The sequence below is a fragment of the Ursus maritimus genome, unplaced genomic scaffold (assembly GCF_017311325.1).
Source record: "Ursus maritimus isolate PB19 unplaced genomic scaffold, ASM1731132v1 scaffold_4, whole genome shotgun sequence".
Classification (NCBI taxonomy): domain Eukaryota; kingdom Metazoa; phylum Chordata; class Mammalia; order Carnivora; family Ursidae; genus Ursus; species Ursus maritimus.
The window spans coordinates 63,677,830-63,687,980 of NW_024426552.1; the positions used below are offsets into that span (position 1 = coordinate 63,677,830).

The following is a 10,151-nucleotide window of genomic DNA, read 5'->3' on the forward strand; positions in this document are numbered from 1 at the left end:
CTATACTGTCCTTATCTGGATTTGGTATCAGAGTAAGGTTGACCTTGGAAACTTAGTTTAAGGGTGTTTCTCCTCTTCATTCCTTTATAAAACTTTAAGAAAGATTGGCATCAATTCTTTAAATATTCTCTGGAACCATCTGTTCTTGGGCTTTCCTTTATTGGGAGGTTTTGATAATTTTTTTAAAGATTTATTAATTTGTTTTATTATTTTTTAAAGATTTATTTATGTATATGTATTTGAGAGAGAGAGAGCAAGCATGAGCAGGAGGGGGAGAGGGGGAGGGAGAGAGAAACTCAAGCAGACTTCACACTGAGCGTGGGTCTTGACACGGGGCTCAGTCTCATGACCCTGACATCATGACCTGAGCCGAAACAAAGAGTCATATGCTTAGCTGACTGTACCACCCAGGTGCCCCCTCTTTATTTATTTTTGAGAGAGACAGTGAGAGAGAGAGCACGAGTGTGAGCAGGGGGAGGGGCAGAGAGAGAGGCAGAGCGAATCTCAAGCAGATTCTGCACCAAGCACAGCCTGACATGGAGCTCGATCTCATGACCCTGAGATCATGACCTGTGCTATAACCCAGAGTTGGACACAACCAACTGAGCCACCTAGGTGCCCCAAGGAAGGTTTTGATTATTGCTTCAATCCCTTTAGTCATCGTTAGTCTGCTTAGATTTTCAGTTTCTTGATGATTCATTCTTTGTAGGTTTTATGTTTCTAGGAATTTATCCATTGCTTTTCAGTTATCCAGTTTGTTTACATATAATTGTTCATAGTAGCTTCTATGATTCTTTGTATTTCTGTGGGATCATGTGTAATGTCTTCTCTTTCATTTATAAGTTTATTCAAGTCTTCTCTTTTTTTCTTAATTACTCCAGCTGAAGATTTGTCAATTTTGTTTATCCCTCCAAAAAATGGCTCTTAGTTTCATTGATTTTTTTCCCCTATTGTCTCTTTAGTCTCTATTTTAGCTATTTCCACTATGATCTTTATTATTTGCTTTCTTCTGCTAACTTGGGCTTAGTTTGTTCTTTTTCTAATTCCTTTTGGTGTAAAATTAGGTTGTTTATTTGAGATCTTTCTCTTATTTTTGGCATTTGTTGCTAAAAATTTTCCTTGTAGAACTGCTTTCCTGTATCCCATAAGTTTTGGTGTGTTTTGTTTTCATTTCCATTTGTTTCAAGATTATATGATTCCCCTTTTGGTTTCTTCTTTGATCCATTAGTTGTTCAGAATTGTGTTGTTTAATTTCCACATATTTGTGAATTTTCCAGTTTTTCTCCTGTTACTGATTTTTCATGTAATAGCACTGTGGTCAGAAAAGATACTAGAAATAGTTTCAATCTTCTTGCTTTGTGTTCCAACATATGACCTATCCTGGAGAATGTTTTGTATGCACTTAAGAATGTGTATTCTGGTTTCTTGAATGGAATGTTCTATATATGTCTGTTAGGTCCATTTTGTCTGTAGTGTTATTTAGGTCCACTGTTAGTTCTGTCTGGATGATTTCTCTAATGCTGAAAGTGGGATATTTAAGTGTTTTACTACTATGGTATTGGCTTCTATTTCTCCCTCCAGTTCTAATATTCGCTTTAAATATTTAGGTGCTCCAGTGTTGGTGCTTATGTATTTATAATTGTTATATCCTCTTGATAAATTGACCCCTTTATCACTATATTGTGACTTTTTCCTCTTGCCACTGATTTTGACTAAAGTCTGTTTTATCTGACATTAGTATAGTGCATGGAATATCTTTTTCCGTGCCTTCAATTCCTGTCTAAGTGTATCCATAAAGCTAAAGAGAGTGTCTCATATAGACCACATATTTTGGATCTTGTTTTTTATCTGTTTAGCCCCTTTTGTGTCTTTTGATTGAATAATTACTTTATTTACATTTAAATTAATTGTTGGTAAGTACTTACTATTGTCTTTTTATATTGTTTTCTGAATTTTGCAGTTCCCCTGTTTTTTCATCTCTTAATTTGTGTTATTTTTTGTAAAATGTTTATGTGCTTTAATTCTTTTCTCTTTACCTTTTATGTAAACACTACAGATTTTTTTTTCTTTTTGGTTACCATGAGGCTTGTGTAAAAACATCTTAGAGATATAACAGTCTATTTTAAGCTGATAACAACTCACTTTCAATCACATACAAATACTCAACAGTTTTACTTTTCTTCCCCCAACATTTTATGATATCGTCATATTTTAAATCTTTATATATTGTGCATCCATTAACAAATTAGCTATAATTTTTAAAAATATTATCTTCAGTTTTTATAATAGAGATAAAAGTGATTTATATACAACCATTACAGTACTGGGGTATTCTGAATTTAACTATATATTTACTCTTATGAGTGAGTTTTATGCTTTTATGTTTTTATGTTGTTACATAGTGTCCTTTCATTTCCACTTGAACTCCCTTTAACATTTTTTGTAACAGCAGGTTTAGTGATAATGAACTCCCTTAACTACTCTTTGTCTTTATCTTTCCTTCATTTCTGAAGGACAGTTTTGCTGGGTATAGTATTCTTGGTTGGCAGTTTTTTTCCCCCCTTTCATTACTTTGAATATATCGCTCCACTGCCTCCTGGCCTGCTAGATTTCTGCAGAGAAATCCACTGATAGTCTTATGTGGGTCCTTTGTAGTGACAAATTGCTTTTCCCTTGTTGCTTTCAAAATTATCTCCTTGTCTTTGACTTTAAGCATTTTGATTATAATGTTTCTCAGAGTAATCTTTGGGTTGATCTTGCTTGGGTTCCTTTGAGCTTCCTGTACCTGGATGTCTATATCTTTTCCAGGATTTGGGAAGTTTTCAGCTGTTTTTTTTTTGCTTGTTTGTTTTGTTTTTGTTTTTAAATAATCTTTCTGCTTCTTTCTCCTCTTCTTTATCTTCTGGGACTCTCATGATGCAAATAACCATTTGCTTGTTGGTATCGCATAATTTACCTAGGCTTTCTTCACTCTTTCTTCTTTTTGTTCCTCTAAGTGGGTAATTTCAGATGATTTGTCTTTGAGTTTGCTAATTCTTTTGTGTGATCAGGGCTGTTATTGAAGCTCTGTTTTGAATTTTTCATTTCTGGCATTGTATTCTTGAACTCTAGGATTTTTCTGTTTGGTTCTTTTTTATAGTTTCTGTTTCTTTATTAAATGCATTTTGTTCATGAATTGTTTTCCTGTTTTTGTTTAACTATCTGTGTTCTTTTGCATTTTCATCCAGGTTTTTAAAAATGATTATTTTGATTTCTTTGCTGGACAAATCATAGATCTCCATTTCTTTGGGGTCCATTACTGGAGTGCTATCAGTGTTCTTTGGTGGTGTCATATATGGTTGATTCTTCATGATCCATGTTGCCTCGCACTGGTGTCTATGCATTTGTAGGAGAAAACACCTCTTTCAGTCTTTATAGACTGGAAGATAAAGACCTTTTCTTGTCCCATTCCCTGGGCTGATACTGTTATCTCCAGACTTGCAGCCAGTTATGAGGCTGTCACTGGATCTGCAGTGGAGTCTGTGATTGGGCTTGTTACTAGAGCTTAGGCCAGTGTGGATCACTTCTGGTTCCTGGGTGCTTGCAACTGCCTCTAGTACCTTGTCAATAGGGTGGTACTAGACAAGGGTCCACATGTAGGTCCTACTATCAGGTAAGTAGTCAGTGGGCCTGTGATCAGGTAAATGGTGGGTGTGGCTCCCGTCAGATCCCCAGGAGAACTGCTGCCTAGTTACTGGATGGCTTCTTCGGTGTGCAGGATTGATCCTGAACTGTGGCTAAGAGGTGCTGGAACTGAGCCTCATGGCTGTTTCACATCCCACAGCCAAGATTAAGGTTTGCAGACCTGGCTCTGGGTACACAGATGGGATATCTCCCTTCAAGTCACTGGATAGGTTGGATTGGTCCCTGACCATGGTCAGATGGGCTAAGCCAAGTACAGGGCCCTTTCAGGATCTTTTGGGGGTACGGTTGTTTTTCTTACCAGGTTCCTGTGCCTGTAGGACTGCTCATGGATTGAGGCTGGGAGGGGTTGGTACCCAGTATAGGGATCTCTGGGAGTACAAACAGGAGTGTCTCCTGCTAGGTCTCTGTGGCAGCAGGACTATTCACAGATTGCAGTTGGAGGAGCTGGAGTTGAATATAGGACCCTTTCAGAGTCATCAGGTTTGTAGCCAGGAATGTTTCCCGCTGCGGCTCTGGACCCTCAGGACTGCTGGCTGACTATGACTGTGAGGAGGCTGGGCTCATGTTTTGGCCCTTTTAGGATCCCTGTGAGCACCGATGGGAGTGTCTGCAGCCTGGTTCTCAGGCCAACAGGCCTACTTGTGGACTGTGACTGGAAGGCCTGGGGAGTAGAGGATGAGTCCCTTTCCAGATTTTCAGATGCACAGATGGGAATTTCTTCTGCTGGGACCCTAGGCCCTCAGGACTGCTGGCATACTGACAGACTATTGCTGTGAGGAAGATGGAGCCACATATAGGGCCCTTTCAGGATCTTTAGGGGCACAGACAAGAGTGTCTCCAACAGGGTCCCTATACCAGCAAGATTATTCCTAGACTGTGGTTGGGGTGGGCTGGAGCCCAGTTATAAGGTCATTTCAAAATCTTTGGTCTGACTGAATTTGGTGGGGTTACCTCCAGTGGTCCCACACTGTAGCCAAGAAGAGCTAGAGCTGGTTCAAATACCACTTCTGGATCCACAGCTGAAATGAGGTCTATATGACAATCACCTGATATGTGGGTGATGCTTTCAGGTCTCTTGGCATATAACACATGCTGGTGACAGACCCCAAGCTGAATAGGCTATCTATAGCTGAGTTCTCAGGAGTACAGAGGTATTTCTGTTTCTGTAGCTGAGACTGCAGTCAGGAAATCAGCTGCTTGGGGTAAGTAAGCCTGCCTTCCCAAAACAACTCTCTTCATTCTAGGACTGCACTGTGGTTTTGCAGTCTCCTATCTAGGTCTGGAAGCTCCCAAGAAGGCACTTTTGTTTGTGCATGGATGGAAAATTATTGTTGTCAAGGAGGGGATATGTGCAAGAGATGTCCTATTTGGCCATTTTGTTGATGTCCTATGCTATGTAATATAATTTGTATCAACTAAGATTTTTGACCCTTAGTTTTTACTTTAATCATTAATATTTGTATTAATTAAAGTGTTAGAATCCTTGACTTTTAATGTATTAGACTTGGGAGACCTGGCGTTGATTGTTATTGCCAACATGAAAGTGGTGCAGCTGTCCTGCAGCTCCAATTCTTGATCAATGAGGTAAGGGTTTTCTTGACTATTTCTCACAGAGACATACATACTACATTAGTTGATGTGATCTTTTTTATATTATGATATATAAAATATATTTTTTATTTAACTATGCTATTTTTTATGTATTCTAAATGTTTAAAGATATATATATGTGAGATATTATTCATGGTCACATTTCTTATAAAAAACTACTTCAGTATTTGTCAGTTTATTAAATTTTAAAGGAGAAAGGTTGCATATACCAGAAGATTCTGTTGTTATTATTATGCAGCATAATTTACAGATATAATTGTTTACATGTTTTTTAAAAAATTACTACAACTCTCATTGCTCCATTGACTATTAAACTTTCTTCAGCATACTAATTTAAATTATATAATCAGCATTAACTTAATGTTTTGCCCTTATCTTTCATGAAATAACTTTTTCAGTTATTTACCTATGGGTTCTGCTATCTGTATATATATTCAGATATATTTATTGGTACATATATGCATTTGTATTAATTTATATATCCATAGCTATTATGACAATTGCCTCCTTACCCTATCCCTATTCTATAGACCTGTGGTGATGAGGAACTTCCCAAAGACAAAGTATGTATTTATAAAGCTTGGAAAAGTTACAGATCTTCTATTAGTTAAAGGCTTCTTAAGGCCATATGGATTCATATTTTTTACTCACGTTTTAAGTGGATCATTGTGTCTTTTAGATCTCTTTTCAGTTAAGTGAGCTGTCAATGCAAAAATGCCTTAAAAATTTGTTCCATACCAAATTCAGGCACTTAGCAGACTAAACTCAATGCCTTGAGAAAAAAAAAAAAAAAAGTACTGCTGGTTGTTTTCTTATGGAATGAATGATCTTTTTTTCAATATCTCCATATACTTTCATAAGTTTTTCTCTAAGAATTTTATAATCATAAACATGGGTAAAATGGTTCATAGAATTTTCTATCAGAGACACTTAAAGCATGAAAAATTTGTGATGTTGGCAGATGTCCACCTTTTAACTCTCTCAGTTCAGACTCTTTCTCAGAAGTCAGTGGGATTCTCCTCATTGACAAACCTAGCGTATTTTACCTTGTAGGTATACTTGCTATGGGGTACCACAATGAGAGAAGGAGATAAGAAAAAAAGGGAAACTAAAAAAAATATTTTATTGTAATACTTGTCATTAGTATTTAGAATGCCAACCTTTTTGAAGTCTCAGTGTTACTCTGTAGCTCCTATTGGAGAGATCTCAGCCTTCTACATGGCTGTGTACTAGCAGGCATAACTTGTTTCCAGGTGGTTTTCTCTGGTTTCGATCCTCTGAGAATCATCTTCAAGTCCCTAACTTTGCCTCTGTGCTGAATAACTAAGTAAAAAGACAAGCCTTCAACATGTTTTTGTTGTTTACATTGTCTAGCCTGAACTAGAACCCTGCACTCAATTTCTTTACCTTTTCGCAAACTTCCTAGTCTCTGACCTCAAGGCTGGTGTTTCTATTCAGTTTTTAATGTTTTCATAGATCTTTATTACTTGTGCTTATGGATTCACTTTGCTTTTATAGATAAGCCCTAGACACTCTGCTGATGTGCTTACTTTCATGTGTCTTATAATCTCTGTTGGTGGTGTTATGCTCACTGGTCCTATTCACGTCCCTCCAAAATGATAAGTTGTCTACTATTTTTATCATAGATTTAATAATACTTCCTTCCATGATTTATTTGGCTGTTATTATTATATGTTATTGAATATATACTGCATTAATTCCATTGCCCTTGGCATATTATATGTAGCACATAACTATTTAGAGAATGTTTTATTAATTTCATATATCATGTTCTATCCTCACCCTATTCTAAGTGTATTTCCATTGTCCTTAGAAAGGAGATCAGTATCCTGTATTTAAAAAAAAAAATCAAGCACTTGCAAGCAATCCTAGTAACATTCCAGTTTGTATATTAGTAACATTTGGGGATGGTTTATAAATAAAACAAGCAAACAAACATAAAATTCCTGAAGGCATATATAGAATACATTTTATTCCATGGAACGTAATTTTGTATGAGCTCATGTTAAAATGTATATATCAATGTTGTATACCTCTTTTAACATGTGTATTTATATACTTACAAATATGCAAATTATATACACTTTTTAACAAATTTTAATGGATATACTCTTGGATCATGATTTGTGTTTTAAAAGCTATTTTCTGAGCCTAAAATCACAGGTACACAATATGAAGAGAAGCATGATAGGATACATGAGCATTTTTGTCTTAGGAATCTAAATGGTCTTCTGTAACAGTTTCTATCTTCTCTCCTTTAATTCCTAAAGAAGAAATAAATCCTAGGAATTTCAGTATAACTATATCTGATCATCTAAATGGGATAATCATTTTATATCTGCAGTTGATATTATAAACCATGAAAGGTTACTTGTAACAGATTACTTTGGAAAATATGAAAAGAATTTTGGGTATATTAGGATACCATGATTCTGCAAGATCTCTTCTAAAGAACACATTCAGGAATAGGGTGTTAAGATGGCGGAGGAGTAGGGGTCCCCTTTTTCAACCAGTCTCCTGAGTTGAGCTGGATATGTGCCAGACCATCCTGAAAACCCACGGAATCAGCCTGAGACACAGGAAGATACATCTGGATCTCTACAAATGAACATCTCCAGCGCTGAGTATTGAGGTACGAAGTGGGGAGCCGTGAATCCGCGCACAGATATCGGAAGATAAACGGAAGGGGGAGGGAGCCACCGTGCTTGGGTGCTGGGCAGCGGTAGCCATCTGCACTGGGGAGTGGGCTGGACTCACGGACCCACACCCGTGAGAGAGCAGACTGAGACTGTGAGCCTGGGAACATGCGTGCGACCAGACTGAAATACGGAGCTCTGGAGCGCTCACTGGAACTAGACCGGAGCCAGGAGCTCGGGAGCAGGCGCGTGTCCAGACTGACAACCGGGGCTCTGGAGCACTCATTGGAACTGGACTGATACCAGGAATTCAGGAGTGCATGCGTGAGAGCTGACCGAAAACCAGAGCTCCGGAGTGAGCACGAACCACACTGAAACAGAGAGCTTGGGAGCGCGTGCAGCAACCGGGGCAGCTGGCAGTGTTAGAAACACAAAGGACAGAGACATGCCAGCCCTGAAAATGAGGGCTGGGACACCGACTGTGGGGTGCACAACCTGGGACACTGCAGGGTTTTTAGCAGCACCAACAGAAACAGAGTTAAAGAGGCTAAGAGAGCTCAGTGGAGAACAGACAGTGATCTCTCTGTTCTGAGACAGAGGCTAGGATTCAGCCACTCCTGCTCTGACTCTCAGAGGAGCCACAGAAAACCACCAGGGAAAGCCGCCAGAGAACAAAAGCTCGGAAATACCAGCTCACATTGTGCCCATCCCCATACCCCATTGCAGGGGACAGGAAGACTCTACCCAAACGGGGTTGCCTGAATATCAGCGCAGCATGCCTCTCCCCCAGAAGGCAGGCTGAAAAATCAAGAAACCCACATCCCTAAGGTCCCTATTAAAAGTGCACACTGCCTGGGTCCTGGTCAACAATTTGGGATCTGGACAACCCCGCAACCTCTCATTAGAATGACGAGAAGGAGAAATGCCCCCCAGCAAAGAAGAGATAATGAGTCTGTGGCCTCTGCCACACAACTGATGGATATGAATATAATCAAATTATCAGAAATGGAGTTCAGAGTAACAATGGTCAAGATGATGTGTAGACTTGAAAAAAATGTTAATGAAAATATTAACGAGAAAAGAGAATCTCTAAGGGCGGAAATGAGAATGAATCTAGCAGAAATTAAAAATGCTATGAATCAAATGCAGGCAAAACTAGATGCTCTGACATCCAGGGTAAATGAGGCAGAGGAATGAATCAGTGAATTGGAGGATGGGATGGTAGAAGAGAAGGTTAAAACAAAAACTTGGCTCAAAAAAATCCAATCTCAAGAACATAGGTTACGGGAGATTACTGACTCAATGAAACGTTCCAATGTCAGAATCATTGGGATCCCTGGAAGGGTGTAGAAAGAGAGAGGTCTAGAAGAGATATTTGAACAAATTGTAGCTGAAAACTTCCCTAATCTGGCAAAGGAAACAAGCATTCACATCCAAGAGGCAGAGAGGACCCCTCCCAAGTTCAACCACGACAAACCTATGCCACATCACGTCATAGTGCAATTCGCAAATATTAGATCCACGGATACAGTATTGAAAGAGGCCAGGGCGAAAAAATTTCTCACGTACAGAGGCAAAAATATCAGAATTACGTCAGACCTGTCTACAGAGACCTGGAATGAGAGAAAGGGTTGGCAGGGCATTTTTAAAGCTCTGTCCGAAAAAAACATGCAGCCAAGGATCCCTTATCCAGCAAGGCTGTCATTCAGAATTGATGGAGGGATAAGGACCTTCCAAGATCGCCAGACACTGACCAATTTCGTAACCAAGAAACCAGCCCTACAGGAGATATTAAGGGTTTTTTTTTTTATATAAAAGTAAAAAGGCCCCAAGAGTGATACAGAACAGAAAGTCACAATCTATAGAAACAAAGACTTCACAGGAAACATGACATCATTAAAATTATATCTCTCAATAATCACTCTCAATGTGAATGGCCTAAATGCTCCCATAAAACAACACAGGGTTGCAGATTGGATAAAAAGACATGACCCATCCATTTGCTGTCTACAAAAGACTCATTTTGAAACTAAAGATACATCCAGACTGAAAGTGAAGGGTTGGAAAATCATTTTTCATGCTAATGGACCTCAAAAGAAAGCTGGGGTAGCAATTCTCATATCAGACAGATTAGATTTTAAACTAAAGACTGTAGTTAGAGATACAGAAGGACACTATATTATTCTTAAAGGATGTATT

At 38.6% G+C, this 10,151-nt stretch overlaps 1 protein-coding gene across 2 annotated transcripts in view; it reads left to right on the forward strand.

Annotated features, from left to right (window-relative positions):
- Positions 1 to 10,151, forward strand: part of STXBP5L (syntaxin binding protein 5L) — a 419,474-nt gene that overhangs the window by 120,419 nt on the left and 288,904 nt on the right. For both annotated transcript variants that reach the window (XM_008708188.2, XM_040621308.1), the window contains exon 3: positions 5,187 to 5,268. In XM_008708188.2, coding sequence (XP_008706410.2) covers positions 5,187 to 5,268 — 82 coding nt within the window. The remainder of the gene's footprint in view (positions 1 to 5,186; positions 5,269 to 10,151) is intronic.